Consider the following 18847-nt stretch of genomic DNA (forward strand, 5'->3'; position numbering starts at 1 on the left):
TTAACATTTTGTAAAATTAATGTTGCAGAGGGTTTTTAAAAAAAAAAAAAAAAAAACTGCATCTAAAAAGATCCTCTGAAAAGCCTGAAAAGTTCATATAGTCTCTGCAAGCAGTCAGATTTGATACTACACGTCATCAGCATTTGGTTTTTCCTTTTTTTCCTCCCTCCTTCCTTGCCAGTAGTACAAGTGGTTAAGCTGCTGGTTTGCTGGAGCACATTGCAAACGTTGTGCAGAGGGGCGAGGAAGCACCTGCTTCCAGCAAGGAGGTGGAGAAAATGCTCTCATGAAAACGTCCAACTGCAGTGGTTGGCATTGACACTTGTGCAGGAGGTTGGATTGCTCTGAGATTATGCACAGGTTATTTTGATAATCTTGTGGGGGAAGACGCTTGCCTGATGCTTTGTGGCTTTCCTTTTTTGTTTCCAGGAGAGGCTCTGGTATTACTAAAAATCAGTCAGAGTAAATTATGGATTGCCTTTGTGGCGGAGTGGTTGTTACAGTTTATGATACAGCTTTTCGGCTTTGCATCAGCTGCCATTTGTGTATGAACAAGGATGATCTTTGCATCTGTGTCGCATTTTAATATACCGCAAACTGTTAACAGAGTTTCCTGCGCCAGGATGGGCGATGTGGTTTTACCAGAGAGCCTCGGACCGCAGTCACGAGCGCAACAGCTATGAGAAGACACTTTTGGACCTGGATCTGCTCGGTCGGAAGATAGATACAACTTTCTAAAAGAGCAGTGACACAAAGGTATAGACAAGCGGCATCATCAGTGGTGAAAAAGTTGGACTGAAAGTACATATTCAGTGAGGAAACTGATGCGCGTAAGAAGGGATGCCAGCCAGGCGTGGCTTGTGTTTGAATATCCAATGTGAGAATGCGTGGGGAGTATGTATATAATAGAGTCTTTCCATCTGATAAACAGATATCAAACTGATGATTATAGCGAAGGACGATCAATAAAGTGAAGGGACGCTGCTGATTTTGGAGGAGCACGGCGCGCTGGGTACGCTTCGGACTTGTGTAAAACTTTTTCTCCCTCCTTGAGGCACCGTACTACATTTTAAATGCCTTCGCTTAATTTGACAGCTGTGCACACAATGGCAGAGGTCGGGAGTTTTCTGGGGACACTCGACTTGGATTTACAAAGCTTTCCTGCACTCGGGAATATGCCCTTACCGGAGTCTCCAGTGGGCTTGAATGAGCGGCTGGGGCAGATTGAAGGGAGGCTGCAGCGGGGGTCGCCGACGGATTTCGGGCACCTCAAAGGGATCCTGAGGCGGCGGCAGCTCTACTGCAGGACCGGCTTTCAGCTGGAGATATTCCCCAATGGGACTGTGCATGGGACAAGACAGGACCACAGCAGATTTGGTGAGACAATTTCTTCAGCGTGTTTAGAAAAAGAGGTTGCGCTTCAACAATGGGATTCTCAGTGGAGCGCTAAACCCCAAATCCAGTGAGTTTATTCCAAAAAAAAAAAAAAAAAAAAGAAAAGGTAACACATCTCAAATCTTCATGTCAGGGAGGACAAAATACTCACATTTCGCTTAATTTAATAAAAATTTCGCTAGTATGTTGTCCTCCTTGACTTGAAGATTTGAGGTGTGCGACCCTTTCTATATATATATATATATATATATATATATATATATATATATATATATAGGAATAAGCCATTTTTTCACATTTTGAAAAACATAGACAATATTTAAGATTCAGTCATATAATTTGCCTTAACTGACAGAAATAGTTCTATAGTTTATAGCAATTAACCATAAACAACTTATTATAGGCCTGCACACTTATATCAATAACGAAAAGGGATGAACTGTAGCCTCTGTAATCCTAACGAAATGTGTTTGTCATCATCACAAAACTTACTTAATGTCTTACCATGACACATTTTTGGCACTTAAAGTATTAGTGTAGACTAGAGGCGGATCCACGCAGTATCAACTACTTATCATTACTAAAACAGATAATAACTTTATCCAAAACCAAAGGCAAAATACACATGGACTGATTAAATGCAACCACAAACTCACTGAAGGGGTAAAAGTAAAACTATCACAAATATAACAATATAAACCACAGGTTCATTGCTCACACTAACAAAAAAAAGTGCCATTTGTGTTTTAGAACATAAAATAGGGAAATTAACAGCAACCTACAAACTTGTCAGCAACGTCCAGCACTGCATGATGGGAGCTGTGGGCGTCGCTACAATATCTTGTACTATCACTTAAGATAATTTTCACTGCTGTCACTCTCAAACTGGGTGAAGTGAGTTTAATTAAGAGGCTTTTCCCTGCCGCTCATCCCCAGTGAATTCTCAGTCGTGCGTCATTGTCACCTGGCGAGCAGCAAAGCAGCGACACACACCTTTTTCTGGCAGCCCCCGCTGCGCGTGGGGGCAGGTGTCTCTCCTCTCAGCTGCAAACAAGCAGCGCGTGCGCGTCTCGCGGTCACGGCAACGATTTGTCTGCGCGCGCGTGCGTGCGCCCGCAGCTCTGAAGATTTGGTACCATTAATGTAAATGGAGCGAGGTGCGGCTCGCGGGAGAACGATAAACAAATGAGGTCAGAGGGCAGATACGCACATGTCTCGCGCCTCATATCCATGCAGTCATCTCACAGGTGCAGGCCGGCTCGCTCGCGGAATAACCCTAAATTAAAGCATGACCACTGCGGAATTCAGGGAAGGTTTAATGTTCAGACTTGAGCCAAAACAAGCCGGTTTACAGGGATGGGTGGTCCGCGTGTTTGTTTCTGGCTTCACTTAGCTTTAAAATGCAAGGTCTTTGTCAGAGCTGCAAGGAAGACATGGCTTTGATTAGAGGGATATGAAACACACTCTTCACCCCACAAAAAATTAGAGGGATCTTCTCTGTCATTCTCTGGCATCAGATGAGGTCGGGGAGATGGGGACCAGGTGGCTGTAAGCCGGCCTCTGCCAGTCAGCACAGCCAGCTGGATCCTCTCTGACTAACCTCTGCATCACAACAGCCAATAGCTTTTAATTTTACCGGTTTGTTTCCTTGCCTTTGAAGTGTTTGCTACACTTTACTGTAACTTCCAGTGAGTCAGCAGCCCGCGAAACAACGTACCCACATCTCAGCTTCATAAAAGTCACTTCTCAGCCTGTATTAGTAGCCACTGGGAAGTCTCAAAGACAGGATGCACACATTTATAGACACCACAACCTTTTACGATTCAATGAGTGATGTATGGTCTTTAGGCCACACTTTAAAAAGCTAGGAAATCAAAGAAATCTTTATCTGGTGCATCCGGTCCAAACATGTGTCTTTTCTGCTTAAAAAAAATGACAAAATAAGTTATGTAGTGGCCTTAAAACAGCTTTTTTTTTAACTGTGGAGTGAAGATGCAAGTTTTTTTTCTTTAACACATAGGAACATAGGCATAGATTTCAGGTGGAGCACAACAAAGTGATGTTAAAAATGCATAAATTGATGCATAAAATCACCAGAATTCTTAAATTAAGTGTGCTTAAAATGCTCAAAATGTTCCTTTAGAGGACCCTCCAAACCCCCATGTTTTAAAACAAAACGTACCCATACAAAAAACTATAAGGCAGGACACAAAATGTCAATAAGCAGTAAAAAAAAAAAAAAAAAAAAAAAAAAAGCTCCCCAAACCAATGAACCCTTTGAAATCTGAGAAATTAGCAAAATAAACTGTAAAAAGCACAAAAAAAGTTAAAAGCAAAAACAAACCAAAAAACCTAACAAACAAGGAAATGACCTGGAAAATGTGCTTAAAAATAATAATTCTGTAAAATTTAAACAAAATAATTATAGATATAGTTTTTGGACATTTTCCCGAGCTTTAAAAAACATAAATAATTTTCAAAATTTATTGCATTTTGTTCAAAGGTTTAAATATTTGTGAAGGCATCTGAACGTAGCAAAAGAAAACTGATGTTGATACAGAATTCAGGGGGGTTAACTGATGCATATTTTGATTTTGGTCCGCAGTCACATAAATGGAGGCCACTTGTTGTTTTCCTAACTGGGGAGGGTGTGTGTGTGTGTGTGGGTTTCCTGTGTGTGTGTGTGTGTGTGTGTGTGTGTGTGTGTGTGTGTGTGTGTGTGTGTGTGTGCGCTGTTTGACCCCAGGCATCCTGGAGTTCATCAGTCTGGCGGTGGGTCTGGTCAGCATCAGAGGGGTGGACGCTGGACTCTACCTCGGCATGAATGAGAAAGGAGAGCTCTATGGGTCGGTGAGTCGAAAACCTCCTCCTTTCATTCAAAGTCCCGCCCTCGCCACACAGTGAGCCCCGTGTCTCATTCACAACAAGTCTGGCACTTGACTCACGTGACTTGACTCCCAGCCACATGTGAAAAAAAGTTGGGTTTTTTTTCACGATATACGTCAATACTGAGCTATCAAAAAAAATTCAGGAACAACCTGAGAGCCATGTCGTTATCAAGGTTCCCGTACGTGGCAGATGGGAAAAACCTCACTGAGACAAAACAAGAATGTGTTTCTTTCCAGAGTCTCACACTGTCCATCACATATTGCTGCTGTTTTTCTTCAGTATAGGGACCAGAGACGCTAATAAAGACAATAGATCCAATAAATAACAGCAGCAAAAAAAAAGGGGCAAAAATAGAGACTTGTTTCCCATGTGAAGGGATTCAAGGAAAGCAGATTTTTCAGCTTTAGTGCACAAACCAACCTCTTAATTTAGTTTTGAGATATGCAGAAATATTTACATATTTCCCCAAAGTGGAGTCAGGGATGTTTGGAGTCAGTGTGGATGTGTCACTGTGGATGATTTTGGTAGAGATTACCTCTCTGTGCACAGCTGGACTAAAGTTTGGACTGCAGTGTTAAAGCCTTTTTGTTGAAACATTTAATTCTGAATTGAATGTTGTTTGCTCAATGGCTATACAACAATGAAAAAATGTGTTAAAGAACTTAGACAACTTTGCTGTTTGTTTCCTCAAGTCTAGCGCTAGCTATCCTCGGCAAAGGAGTAATTTTGCAATGAACGAGAGATTTTGCAGTTGTAATTACTGTCAACAGTAGTAGAGGAAAGGGCAGAGGGCGGAACTATTTCTCGCAGCAACTGAATGTAGGTGATCCACGATGAACGGAGTCCATAGCAAAAATCAAGTAATACTAGGTTAGTATCGGTTTCTTTCATTTCAAAACAAATAAATATAAATATCTTAAATAATTTAAAAATTACTTTACCCCTTTAGTGATCATGGTTTTTCTGCACTTTTCAGTGTTGTTTGTGTTGATGATATTGTTAGGCAGCGATCGCTACGATAGTTGCTACGCTCTGAGGAAAACGGAAAACGATCCTGCTAGTTTTCACAACAGTGGCGTCAACAATAATATCACTAAGGGACGCTAGGTGGGGGTAGAATTGAAAAGTTGAAATCTTATCGCTTTCAACTTTAAATATAGAAGGAATATCTCATGCTTTTCCACCAGTAAATGTATCTACAGAACCTGAAGTCTTTCTTCGTCCTGGCTGACTTTGTCTCATATGTGGTTGCTATCTTGAGAGGAAAGGGAAGAGATAAAGACAATGGAGGGGAAGTATGTGAGGGTTACCTGTATCAGGTGTCCCAGGGCATTACCTGAGGGCCCCTCCGGGCTCTGACTCCCCCTGGCTTTGAACATTTCGAACAGAGAGGCTACTTTAAAGCACGGCCATTATGTTGAAAGTGCAGATATTGTTACTGCGTGCTATCAGAGTCTGGCATCCTGGAGCTTTGACCCTGAAGGGGAGGGGGGCGATGGTGAGAGGCAGTGATTTGCGTGTGTGTGTGTGTGGGGGGGGGGTAATTGCACACCTGACTAAGTCACCTGACTGACAGAGGGAGCGATGTAGACACGTCTGTCTGGAGCTGAGAGGCCAGGAGGTGGAGGGGGGAGGGGAACAGGTAGAAGGGTGCTTCCGTCCCACAACTGCCAGACCTTGACGAGCTTTTGATCCAATGAGGTTTGTGTGTGTGTACGTGTGTGTGTGTTAAGATGGAGCTGGCCCAGTCATGTGCCCTCGGGCCTGTGTTTACAGACAACAGCTTCACCACATAGCCGCAGCCAAGCAGAGCCTGACAGCCAATCAACAAAATTGCTGCTGGAATAAAAATCCAGGACTGTTGCACAAACACTTACTAGAACTGTTAACGTGTGTTAACGGCAAAGGCTGACTGATGGCCAACTGTGCTGTTCAGAGAAGCCACATCCTACTAGCCAAAAAAAAAAAAAAGCCAAGAACGGAGATAGTGACAGCCTCAAAAAAAGGGGTTCACATTTGGCCCTCGGTGATACCCCCGCCTCGACTGAGGTTTGAGCCTCTTGCTGCATGACTGACTGGTCTTGGCAGGAGAGCAGCTCCAGCCCTGATGTCTCTTATTGTTCTCACACACTCACTCAGCCAGCACACTCTCACCTGCTGAACCCGCAGCCATCGCTCATCCTACACTGTCAGTGAAGACTTTGTGAGCTGCTGTGTGTGTGTGTGTGTGTGTGTGTGTGTGTGTGTGTAACAAAGTGAGAAAAGATTGCATGCTCGCTCGCTGTTCCTGTTGCATCACAGGGAGGGAAATAATTCTCTTTGTACAACGAGAAGTCAACAGGTCTGAGGAATGAGTGAGGGGCGTCAAGTGGAAAGCAGCTCGTAATGACTTCCTTTCTTTTGTCATGATGAGCACCTGCCTTAATGAGTTTGTACTGCTTTCAAGCGCAGTCTAGAATAGGTAATGGAATATTTTAACAAGCACATCAGGAAGACTAATATCTGCATGCAAAGACACGTCATCTGTCTCAATCTCAGCTGCATTTTAGGTTTATTTAATCATTTTTCTAGCCCCTTTTGCACTCCCTGTTCAAGGCGGGAATATTGCGCCGTTTTGCTGCCTCACTGTCCTGTATATAAGCTATGACTGCGGGATGGGGGACAGAGTGGTCTCACCTTTAAGTCACCACGAGGTAGTAACAGTGAAGAAACTGTGTCTGCATAAACACGAAAGCCAGCAAGAAGGGACCAAAAGGGACAATTTGACATTGTGTTTTGCGTGCAACCCACCATGTGAGATTTAAAAAGTAGCTGTTAGCAGTTAGTGGCTAACTTAAAAAAGAAGGACAGCAGCTGCAAATGTCTTAAAATTGGGAAAGAATGAGGTTTGGGAGCTCCTTAACTTCTGAGGAGAGGATGACATCAGCCGCCATGTAACAGGGATGGTAAATGACTGTTATTGCCATGTTAGGCTATGTTTTATGTCACACTAGAGGCCGCTGCTGTTGTGTTAAACACAACGGCTCTTCTGATTCCACGGTGCCGGCATGTTGTCTATAATCACACACTAGAGCTGAAGGATGCCGCCGTTGTTTAGTTCTGTGCAAAAATGCAAAGGGGGCATAAAGAAGGGACTTCATAGAAGCTCTGAAGCACGATCCCTGTGTTAAAAGGGCATCTATCTCAAACAGGGTACAACTTTTTTGTCCAACAGCTGAGGACTGATTACCCAGTGCCCCAAAATGAAGGGGGCCCTCAAAAAAAACTGGAATAAAAAGTTTGGTTATGTTTGCAATTCTTTTTTTTTTTAAATAAAACTTGTTGAACCAATCAGTTGAGAGATTATATTTGGTTTGAAAAAAGGCTCTCCTCTCTCACCCCTTACAAAAGGTGCAAAGTGGTTTAGTCCACTGTTGCTCTAGGATTTGTCTCTAAACAGCTGAAGCCAAGTGAGCAACAATATATACTGTCAAGTCATATTTAAAAAAAAAAAAAAGTGTGACAGAGACATGGGTCAAGAGAGGAAGGCAGTGAGGGGCACAGAGACTGCTTATGCAGTGGACCCAGAATTTGGTGCTACGCCCCTGCAGGATTTTAGCATAAGACTGACTTGTTGTTTTCTGTCCTGCAGAAGAAGCTGACGGCAGAATGTGTGTTCAGGGAGCAGTTTGAGGAGAACTGGTACAACACCTACGCTTCAACATTGTACAAGCACACAGACACGGGACGGTTCTACTACGTGGCCTTAAACAAAGATGGCTCGCCCAGGGAGGGCGGCAGGACTAAAAAACACCAGAAACTCACCCACTTCTTACCCAGGCCTGTGGAGATTGAAAAGATCCCTCAGGCGTACAGGGACTTGTTCCAGTACAGGTGACCAGTGCTTACACTTGGAGAACCGATTACATTGGGAGGAACAGAGATAAAAGAAGAGGAGAGAGGGGGTGTTGCGGATATTTTGGACCCAGTACAGAACTGTTTACCCTCAGCTCCCCCTGAGGTCACTGTGTTTGCGCCTCGGCCCACTGCCAAGCACTGACATAAACATTGTGCATGTTCCTGGACGTCTGCAGGAAAGTTATATTGTAAAACCACTGCATGGACATGGACAGAGGAGGCCCGCGTGACTGCCCAGCTGCGGGGTGAACAAATCAGGTGCCATGTCTTTTCAATAACCACTTTATAGAGGTAGATGTTTAGATACTGAAGCAAGATGCAACAACACATGGTTTTGAGTAACACTAAGCTGTTGGGGGCAGAAGAAATGAACGCCTGAGAACACCAAGAAGAGACTTTCAAGAGTTCCATATGACGGAAAGCACTGCAGATTTTGCATTTGTCATGCACTATACACAGTTAAATGTAAGAGAGGGCACATTCCACATACACAGAGACAGATGGGAGAAGAGGAAACTATGTGCTACATGCATGTTAAGTGACAGGTTGGGATAGTCAGGTACTAAAGAAGAAGAATGTCTGTGAGGCAGAGAGCAAGCTGTTACAAGGAGAACCAGAATTTTATTAAGTTGTCTTCAAAATCAAAGATGAAAGAGGGAAATAAAATCTCTAAGATGAATGTGTGATAGATGAAAGAGCACTTACTGCACATCCCCAAACCCAGCTCTAGGCTCACTCGTTCCCCCATGTTATCAGCCGAGTGTAACGATCTCATTCATCACATTTAAATATAATATCAAGCGGCGTCTTGTAGGAACTGTGTGCAAAACAAGCGATTAAGCTCGGGACAAAAGCACTTCTCTGACTGTGGTTATAAAGAATCATGATGGGCTTTTTAAAGGATGGTGACTTGTAATGTTCAGAGTGTCAGGAACATTACTAAAAAAAATGCAAGCAGCTGAGGTGTACATATGGGTGATCCTATTTATGAGATGTACAATATATTTATTTTCTACATATAAAGTATAAATATAAATCTATATATTTATTTATTGCAAAGACTTTATTTTGTAATGAACTTGAAGTTATCTGGACTGTAGATTCTACTGAAATTACACACACAAGAAAAAACTGCAATGAACATGACAATAAAATTGTCCTGCTATCAAGAACTCATTGTGAGAGACTATTTTTGCATGGATACAAATCTGATGTACCAATTAAAAACCAGATGTAGAATCTACATAAATGTTGCATTTCTTTTCTTTTATTTTCAGCCACGCTAGCAGGATGACACTTTGGGTCAGCTGGACTTTGGTTCAGACTGAAATATCTCAACAACTGGTGGATGGGATGCCATACAATTTAAGACATTCATGATCCCCAGAGGATGAATCTTAATCACAGTGATGATCCCCTGACTTTCCTTACTGCCCAAAAATGAGGTTGGCATTTGTGGTTTTCACCTGATAGTGAACAGACCTCTTGTAGCAACACGCAATCCCTGAGTGTCTAAAACTGATGCTAGAAGGGTACCTACAGTGTCACAGTTTAACCAACAGGGCCACAGACCAAGCATGGGTATTTGAGGAGTTGGAAGTAAGATGTGTTGGAAAAGCTGACACCTTAGCAAGTAAGCTAACCTCCCTGCTGTCCAACAGAAAACAGGCCAACTCTGTGTTGCTCCTCATCCTCTCCTTAAATGCTTGCCCGCAAAAGCCCACAAGCTTTGTCTGCTGGCCATTTTCTCAATGTCGAGCGTACGATTTTTCTACCTTTCTCTGAATGTGTGCTGCTATTACCTGCACAGTGTTTTTGGTGCAGACACCAAATAAAAAATAAAAAATAAAGGCAGTCTCTTCAGAAACATACACTGGCACATTAGTGGATGATTAAGAGGGATTGCTTTCGTATGACTCAACATTGGGGTTTTTTTTAGGAAAATCCTGCACAGTGTACCTTTAAAAAGTAATTTTCAATTGTCTGAACAAAAATGATTTGTTGATGTGAGATAAGTTGATGTTAGACCATAATGATGCCCCACTCAAAAAAAATGATTAAAATACCTCCAATGTCATGCCTTTAAAAGGAATGACTGCAGGCATTTTGTCCCGCTGTCCAAAAGATGGAGGTAAAAAGATACAGCAGATTGTTTTTGTTTTTTTCCAGAGGAGAACACGATACAATCCTATGCCAATTTGCCCTCATAAACCCTTTACCGAGTTATGTGCACAGGCCCTCTCTGTCTCCATAAGGTCTTAGTCAGCCTACATCCACCGTACAAAATCAGATTCCTTATGCAACTGGATCCCGGCTCCTAATTGGCTTTACACATCAGCATGGATTTAGAGAAGTGATTGGTTGTTCATTGCAGGGGCCTCACAGACTCCACCACAGTGTAGTCTGCAGCCTTTTCAATGGACAGCAACAGCTGCCTGCTGCACAGAGAACCAGCGGGGATGTGCGGCAAACCTGGAGTGGTGGTAATCTGGGGCTGAGAGGGGATGGGATCAACATTTCAACATCTGCAATAGTTGTAATGTTTCTCCACTGGCAGATATCTGTAAGCTGTGAGAGCAAGCTCCCCTGGGGGGGAGGGAATGGAAAAGTCAAAGACATGCAGGGGAAAACCCTGGCAGACTGAGAAATGAAAACAATACCGGGAGAGGGAAAAATAGATGAAAGATTGAAGGGAGAAGAGAGTGGGACAAAAGGCACTTAGTGCTGTGGGTGTGAAATACAGGGACACTGCATCATCTGTATCAGCTCTCTGCCTTCCAACTGCTCAAGGACTAGCTCTAAATTTGGGGAAATATACTTGGCTTTTTTGCCCAGAAAAAGAAGTGACGATTGAAACCACTCTTTTATCTGTAAATACTGAGCAGGAGCCAGTCTTCGGTTAGTTTAGCTCAGCATTGAGACCGGGGGAAACGGCTCACCTGGCTCTGTTCGAAGGTAAAATAAATCTGTCCATGTTCTATAGTTAGTCCACAAGAGAGCACTGAAAATTTTATTTTACTGCCCAAATTTCCTGCTCAAGACACATTGCAATTCTTTAATAACCAAATTTATAGTACCCATATTAATAATATGTAGGCTATTTTTTGTGTCCATGTCAGGTGGCCGGGAGGGGGGTGGGGGGCTTTAGACACTGATCATAAACTACAGCGTCCCTTTGGTGCATATCATTCTGGCTCTCTCTACTTATTTCTTCTCATCTTCATCTTTCAACTCTCTAATAAAGACATAAAATGCCCCCCAAAATACTGGCCAGTATTTTTTGTCAGTTTTTTTTTTTTTTTTGGACCCTCATATGAGCCAGTCGGGCTTCAGATACACAACATGGCCAAAAGTCAGTGGACAAATGTATTAATTATTTAATTCAGGGGTTTTAACCACACCTACTACAAACAGGTGCATACAGTCCAGCACACAGCCATCAAAGCTCCACAGACACATTTAGAATGAGCTCAGTGACTTTAACCCTTCAAAACCTGGAGCGACATCATTTTTTTTGGTGCTGCGTTCGGATGCCTTTCACAAGCATTAACACCTTTAAATTGTGAATTTTTTTTCAAAATCATGGAAAAAGGCAATCAGCAACTTGGCATGAACTGTCCCGCAAAAACAAACAAAGAAAAAAAATAGTAAAAGGTGACCAGAAAATTTGCCAAAAAAACAGGGGGAAAGGGAATAATTCGGAAATTATCAAAAAATAGGGAAAATATCATGAAAACTGTATGAATAATAATTATAATTATATATTCAACATTATTGAAATAAAAAATATGCATTATTATTTCCATATATTATTTTCATTTTATTTGAGCACTTTTTCAGGTAATTTCCTGTTTGTTTCTTTTGCTGCAAATCTCACATCTCCATGCACAAAGTCAAGTGCAGGTTGGAGTGGTGCTGCTCAAATTCACAGTGCTGACTGTAAAGTTTGGTGGAGGAGGGATAGTGGTCTGGTACTGTTTTTTATGTTCTTAATTCTTGTCTTATTAACATGATACAAAGACATTTTGGCCAAATGGACACTTCCAGCTTGGTGGCAACAGTTCAGGGAAGGCCCTTTGCTGTTGCAGCATGACTGTGGCCCCCTGCACACTCCAGATCCCGTGGAAAGTCTTCACAGCAGAGTGGTGTCTGATATAACTACAAAGAGGGATCCAACTCCAAAACAATGCCCATGTTTGTGCACCAATCAGCCACAACATTAAAACCAGTGAGAGGTGAACTGTATAACATCTACCCCTTAACACTGCTGCAGAGCAAGGAGCGCCCTTATGGCATTCGCACTCTCCAACAGGACAATACACCATGCCACACTACAAAAAGTGCTCAGGAATGGCCCGAGGAAAGAGAACAGAGCTCAAGCTGTAAACTTTGCAAATTTTCTAGATCCCAATCCAGTTGAGCAGCAGCAGGACGCAACAGTAACCTGCCTCACAACCAACAGGAGTCCAAGGATCCAGCGCTGTGGTGCTTGACACCACAGGACAAAGTGAAAGGTCAAACACAGGTCAATAGCTCCATCATGAATCAGACCTGTCGAGGTATGGACCATGGATGCTCCGTCAGATTAAGCTCTGGGGAATTTAGAGGCTAGGTTGATTCCTTGAGCTATGTCATGTTCCTCAGGCCATTTCTGAGCGGTTTTTGCTCTGTGACATGGATCACAGTCCTGCTTGGGGGTCACTGCCACCTGGGAGTGCTGCTGCCATGAGGGGACGTGATCTGTCTGCAGTGTTTGGGAGGGTTGGGCTTGTCGAATGGCACTCACATGAATGCCAGGACCCGAGGTTTTGCAAACAGAGGATCGTAATAACATGATCAATGATATTCCCTTCACCTGTCACTGGTTTCAGTGCTGTGGCTGACCGGTGTGTTATGCAAATGTATTAAAAAGTATTTGTAGTTAACCAGACTGACCACATCTTCCACCAAACATTAATGAATTCTGACAGCGCAAAGGAATGCACTGACAGAATTTCAGTCTTTCAAAACAAATGACTCAAACACAGGGGTTGCTCATCCTTTTGGTCACTTTATTAAATGTTATATTAAATACTTATCAAGATAATAGCAGTTCAGATTCATGGCAAATCATGTTGGTGTATTTGCAAACATAAGAACATTCTTAGAGGAGGGCAAAAAAGTTTCTCTACATTTATGAAATACACCTTGTGCAGACACAGGAGCCAACTAGAGACAACAGGTGTCTCTGTGAGAAATGAACAGTATTCCTCTTGATTAACAGCTACACCAGCATAAGCATTTAGAAGCAAAAAATGTGCCAAAGTAGAATACAGGTAGACTGGGGGGCCTGCCTGGTGAGACAAGTGTCCAGAAGGCACTTCTCACAAAGCAGAGGACACAAATCAGCCAGATATAGAAAAAGATTTTCTTTTTTTACTCTTTTCCGTCAAATCCACTGAAAACACCTTTGACAGATGAGTAAAATAAGACGTTTTGGGCCCTGTGATATCCCGCTGAGCTGGCTGTGCTTTGTGAGACCCAGTCACTTACCCACATGTAACATAAACAATGGACAGGACGCACAGTGCTATGCTAGACAACACGTGACAATGAGGATGATGTTACAAAAAAAGGTCATAGGAACCGGCAGGCAGTTTTGAACAACACAAGCATTCCATTACCATGTTCAGCGACAACTAATGTAAACACTTAAAAGCATATAGAAAAGACTCTCAACAAATCTCAAATCTCAGAACTTTACAGAGCGTTTTTTTTTTTTTTTTTTTTAGGAAATTAATATAAGGCCATTTTTTTAAACGTTTTTGTTGACTTATCAATTTCTTGTCTCCCAAAAAGAGCAGGATTAAGCAGCACCCTGGACTGTCTGCTTTGCTATATATTGGTGAAGGAACCTACTGGGGCTAATAATCATGAAGAGCTTTACATCAGAGTCCTGTCACCAACGACACTGGTCCCAGTCAGGTTTAGTTATGCATTTAAAACAGTATAAAAAACTGAGTTTAAATAATAAGGGAACCCTCTTTTAAGAGAAAACAATACAATGCTTTGGGGGTAAAATCTGTCTTTAAATACATGAAAAATGAAGATATAGAACTTGAATAACATTAAGGCGGTATATACATTTTTGTTGTTGTTGAAATACCTAGACCCCTTTCACACAGTCATTTATACACTATATTCCACCTTCTCTCAGTGAACTACAGAATAAAGAACTGAGAGTCTATCCCACTTGAGGCCCCAGTGGACAGCAGCCTAGTCTCAAAACTACTCCACCCTCTGCCTGGTGCACCAGATGCTTTGAGCTCTGACTGGTGGTGTCACAGTGCGTTTGTTACAGAGAACTGGGCCTTGCTGGGACTGGCCCACTGGGAGCCGGTTAGCTGAGTGGGGGTGGGGAGGATGAGACAGATTCCCTCTGCCCTACAGGCCCTTTGAGGGCCCGGGGTTCTTGCCCAGGCCGTGGAGCTGCTGGTAAAGCCCCAGCAGGTCCATCTGGCTGAGCCCGCTGCCTCCCATCATGCCGTTCTGCATGGCCAGCTGGTTCAGGTAGGTGGCCTGGTTCGCCATGGCCAGCTGCTGCTCCTGCACCTTCCTGTTGGTGATCAGCTTCTGCACGTACATCATCAGCTGGACAGACACAAACATGTAGGGACAGTTAGAATAACTGCAAAATCACCACAGCAGTTAAAGAGCAGTATTATTAAATCATCCTGCAGCTTCTCAGTAGTGCTCTTTATGTATTCAAATCCAAACATTCAAATTCTGGACTAAGCACTTGTGTTATAGTGTCTATTTTCCTAAGGCCCTTCTAAAAATGTCCCAGGTGATCTGACGTAGATTTCTGCATAATGGCAGAACTTGCTACATATAGACCCCCTAGCCTGCCAAATGTGCCTCTTCATGACTGAGACCAGCTTTCCTTGATATGAGTGTTAGCGATCTTCCAAATTCACTATATGACTCTATCCCCTAACCAGCACAGTAGCTAAGCAGTGTGCTGTGTACACCGCATTAGTTCTTATCTGAAAATCACACAGTAACACACACTAACTAACCCACTGAGGTAGCATTAGAGCAGCAGGTGCTGTGTCCTGTGAGGTAACATAACTTTTTTTGTGAAAGGAGAATGGTGGCTTTGAAGAGAGTAAAGATAACAGCCGTGTGACAGCGAGCTAAAGCTGTAAAACTATTACAGTGACTGTAAGTGCCTCATACAACACCACTTTAAAAACTCTGAACTAACCTTTTCAGCTATCATCGGCAAATAGGATGACATTCACCGATGGCAGTGGCAGATGTTTTTCCGTTGCGTACCATCACTTTTCCTAAAAAGCAATATCTCCAGAATGATGGCGCCCCAGACCGCCAGGGACAATAGAAAATGTTTGGGATGAACAGAGATCCTCTCTGGGACGCCTTCCAGACAAAAGGATGCACTAAATTCACTATCGATGCATCAGGGGATGTGCCCTTTTGTTTCCCAAATCTGCGCTGACGTCAGCAGGTGCTAACGGCTGCTGTTAGCAGCAGGTGGCTGGAACTCACAGCTCATGGAGGTTGCACTATTACATTATGATGTGTTCAAGCTCTTTTTAGTTAAAATTAGTATTAGAAGAGAGCAAATTAAAACATTTTCATGACGTGTTGGAACGTAATCTTTTAAAATGCAGTTTGTGGCGGGAAGTTGCATACAGGCAGTTGTTTGAAGGAGAAATTTATTGATGTTTTCACAGCAATATAAAATAGATATTAAAAAAAGGAAATATGATTTATTATGTATAGTAAACAGGTTTGGAAACGGTTTTTCTCTGAAAATGATGTTTTTCATGTGGAAAAAAAGATTATATTAAAGGCTGTTTTATAAAGTTGCATGTTTGCCGTGTTGCTCATTCAAAGATGATCATAAAGGGGGCGCCTGGTGACTCAGCTGGAAGAGCAGGTGCCGCGTGTACAGAGGCTGTGTCCTCATCGCAGCAGCTGTGGGCTCGAGTCCTGCTTCGGCCCTTTGCTGTATGTCATCCCTTCTCTCTTTCTCCCTTTCACGCTATATCTCTCCTATCAAATAAAGGCATTGAAAAATCCTCCCAAAAATATAATGATCTGATTAAATTTTACTTTGTGTACCATCTCCTCTAAGCACTGTCAATAAAATACCTTCATTTTAAAGTATTTTCATAAGTAGTTTTTTCTATATGGTCACCTCTACCTGCTACTGTTTAGTTTTATAATAAAACAGCAAGTTTTCTGTTAAAATTGTAAACAGCAGATATTTACTTTTGTTACCAGCTACTGTGGCTCGTACACAGAGCAGGTCTTACCGTCTGCTGCCTGGTGAGAACATCCCTGTACGTGACTTCCCTGCGCTTGATCTCCAGCTCCACACTGGCTTGTCGTCCCAGAGCCATGGCCTGGACCTGACTCTCCGTGAGTGAAGGGTTCTCCTTCCACTGTGGGGAGAGAGGATAGTTCACACGTTGACCTCAACTACCATCACAACTATAAAACTCCTCATGTTGCTGACCTGCGACAGAAATGTGACTTCATTAAAAGCACTAAGAGAATTAATTCAGATGTATCTCTATAAAAAGGTTTGAAGTTTTGAAGGCTGACTGAAACACTCACCACTCTGGCGATAGTATCTTCCAGTGACTCTCGTGCTAAACTCTTCAATGCATTTGTTGCCTCAATGACTTTCTGTCGTCCCTGGTTTATGAGCTCCTGAACACAAAGAAAGAATACGGAAAACATGAGACAACTGGCAGATGAGCTCATCTAATTTTCACCATGAACAATGGATAAATAACTGTGGCTCGTCATTGGGGACGTACGCGATAGGTCGACTTGTCCATCAAATATTTCTGTCCCTACTAGTCAGTACCAGAATTACTAGTTGGTTAAACGTAATAGTAAGACACCCAGAGGAAAACGGGAGCAGTTTGGATCAGAAAGGGAGACTTCCCTGTTGCTCTGATCGTCATGTGCTCTCCTCTCTCTCTCTTTCACACACACAAACACACACGTGCACTCTCAGACTCAATGGATGGAACCATGTCCGCACAATCAGCACTAGTCCACAGCTGTCCGAGGACATTTAAGGTGAGAAGTATGGCCCAGCCTCATACACACTGCGCAAGGGAGATCTCCACAAGCCTGGATGTGTGTGTGTGTGTGTGTGTGTGTGTGTGTGTGTGTGTGTGTGTGTGTGTGTGTGTGTGTGTGTGTGTGTGTGTGCGCGCGCGCGCGTGTGTGTGTGTGTCAATTTGCATGCACACACATACATTAGAGTGTTACCACTTGAGTATGTGTGTGTGTGTTTTTCTAATGAAGATGAGTTGGGAAGTACGCAGTAAAAAAATGTAAATTGTTGTTTTTTATTTCAATGTGCATAATGCACAGGACATAGAGCCACATATCCAAGCAGCATTTAAAACACAATTTGTTTATTGAAAGAAGTGTATGATTTCATATGGGTACTAAACATAACAATTATTCAGACAATATTTAAGCTTATCGATTAAGATTGTGCTTAACTTCGACTGTTTTCTCATTTTTAGACTAGTTGACTATTCTAAGTTCGAACTTCTGTTTAAAGGTCTACGAAATTAGTCATTATGAACATCCCTCAAGTTCACTGGCAAATAATTATGAGGGGTCAACTGATTATAGGCCTGAGTAACAATTGGGCCTTTGGACCAGGACAGTTTTCGTAGCATGTCTACATTTTCTGACCATACTCTCCCTCTGAGAAATATTGCCAAATATGCAGCTCTGAAGAAATTCCTCTAGCTCGCTTTTTTTCCTGTATCATTTGGTTTCTCCCAAGAAAGTGGCAGTGAATACCAACAAAAAAGCTGCGACTGATAAACCCTGCCCAGCGTCAAATGGCAGAGACAAAACTAGTGACTGGCTGGTAAAGAAATATTTTTCATAGGAGTTGGTGAAGACGAAAAAAAAGCTAAAGGGAGTTTAAATATTATATTTACATTCAAAACATGACAAAAATGAATGCTAATCATGCTCTGTGTGCTGGATGTGAAGGTTAATATGGCGGTAGCTGAAGCTCCATCAGTATGTTTGATAATTTTAAGCTCCAAAATCTACAGTTTTACAAGAGGAAGAATCACTTACTGAGTCAGTCTACTTTCAAAGATAGAGCCGTATTTTAACACTCGTTTGATGTCCTTATTGAAAAACAGCAGTTGCCTCTTGGAAGTCCAGTGTTCTCCCTCCTTCAGATGTGTATAAATAGCTGCTGGCCCAGACATGGAGTATTACAAACTATATGGCGGAGGAGCGGGGCAGAGCCGGGCATGTCTGCTACTAGACTGTTGTCACAATTAGCAGTGGGGTCTGAGGAATTTGGGGCGCCATGCCGTGGGGGAAAGAGAGGGAGGAGTGTGAGGCAGGAGAGGGGCATGTGGAGCTCATTACTTACCTCCAGCTGCTGGTTGGTCATGGAGGCCAAAGCTGCCATGTTGAAGCTGAAGTAGTTAGAGCCCATGTTACTTTGGAGGTATCCTGCCTGGTAGTTGGTCCTTGTGGACAAACCCTAAGAGACGAGACAGAGGGTGACACGACGAGACAAGAGCGGGATTAGAACTTTTCAACTGAGCATGTGTTAAGAGCCACCGTGGGCATGATGGGAGAGACTGTATGCCATCAC

General features: G+C 42.7%; 2 protein-coding genes across 4 annotated transcripts in view; one reads left to right on the forward strand and one right to left on the reverse strand.

Annotated features, from left to right (window-relative positions):
• The first annotated feature begins 284 nt into the window (after positions 1-284).
• Positions 285-9312, forward strand: fgf16 (fibroblast growth factor 16). 2 transcript variants are annotated; one of them, XM_042493424.1, is made up of 4 exons: positions 285-756; positions 932-1377; positions 4142-4245; positions 7916-9312. In XM_042493424.1, the coding sequence occupies exons 2-4, from the start codon at positions 1074-1076 to the stop codon at positions 8159-8161; spliced, it is 654 nt and encodes a 217-aa protein (XP_042349358.1). In that variant the 5' UTR covers positions 285-756; positions 932-1073; the 3' UTR covers positions 8162-9312. The 2 variants fall into 2 exon arrangements, with proteins under 2 accessions (XP_042349358.1, XP_042349357.1); XM_042493423.1 differs by having other exon boundaries at positions 285-1377.
• Positions 9313-13211: 3899 nt separating this feature from the next.
• The window catches only part of atrx (ATRX chromatin remodeler), a 41989-nt gene continuing 36353 nt past the window's right edge, over positions 13212-18847 (reverse strand). For both annotated transcript variants that reach the window (XM_042493202.1, XM_042493203.1), the window contains 4 exons: positions 18620-18733; positions 16807-16902; positions 16503-16631; positions 13212-14811 (listed from right to left, as the gene is read on the reverse strand). In XM_042493202.1, the coding sequence (XP_042349136.1) occupies positions 14605-14811; positions 16503-16631; positions 16807-16902; positions 18620-18733 (546 nt within the window). In that variant the 3' untranslated portion in view covers positions 13212-14604. The remainder of the gene's footprint in view (positions 14812-16502; positions 16632-16806; positions 16903-18619; positions 18734-18847) is intronic.

The sequence above is a fragment of the Plectropomus leopardus genome, chromosome 9, assembly GCF_008729295.1.
Source record: "Plectropomus leopardus isolate mb chromosome 9, YSFRI_Pleo_2.0, whole genome shotgun sequence".
Lineage (NCBI taxonomy): Eukaryota > Metazoa > Chordata > Actinopteri > Perciformes > Serranidae > Plectropomus > Plectropomus leopardus.

Coding starts and splice junctions, on each gene's coding strand:
- fgf16 (XM_042493423.1), top strand. CDS start 1,074: ATGCCTTCGCTTAATTTGACAGCTGTGCACACAATGGCAGAGGTCGGG. Junction 1,378..4,141: donor ACAGGACCACAGCAGATTTG/GTGAGACAATTT, acceptor GTTTGACCCCAG/GCATCCTGGAGTTCATCAGT. Junction 4,246..7,915: donor AAGGAGAGCTCTATGGGTCG/GTGAGTCGAAAA, acceptor TCTGTCCTGCAG/AAGAAGCTGACGGCAGAATG.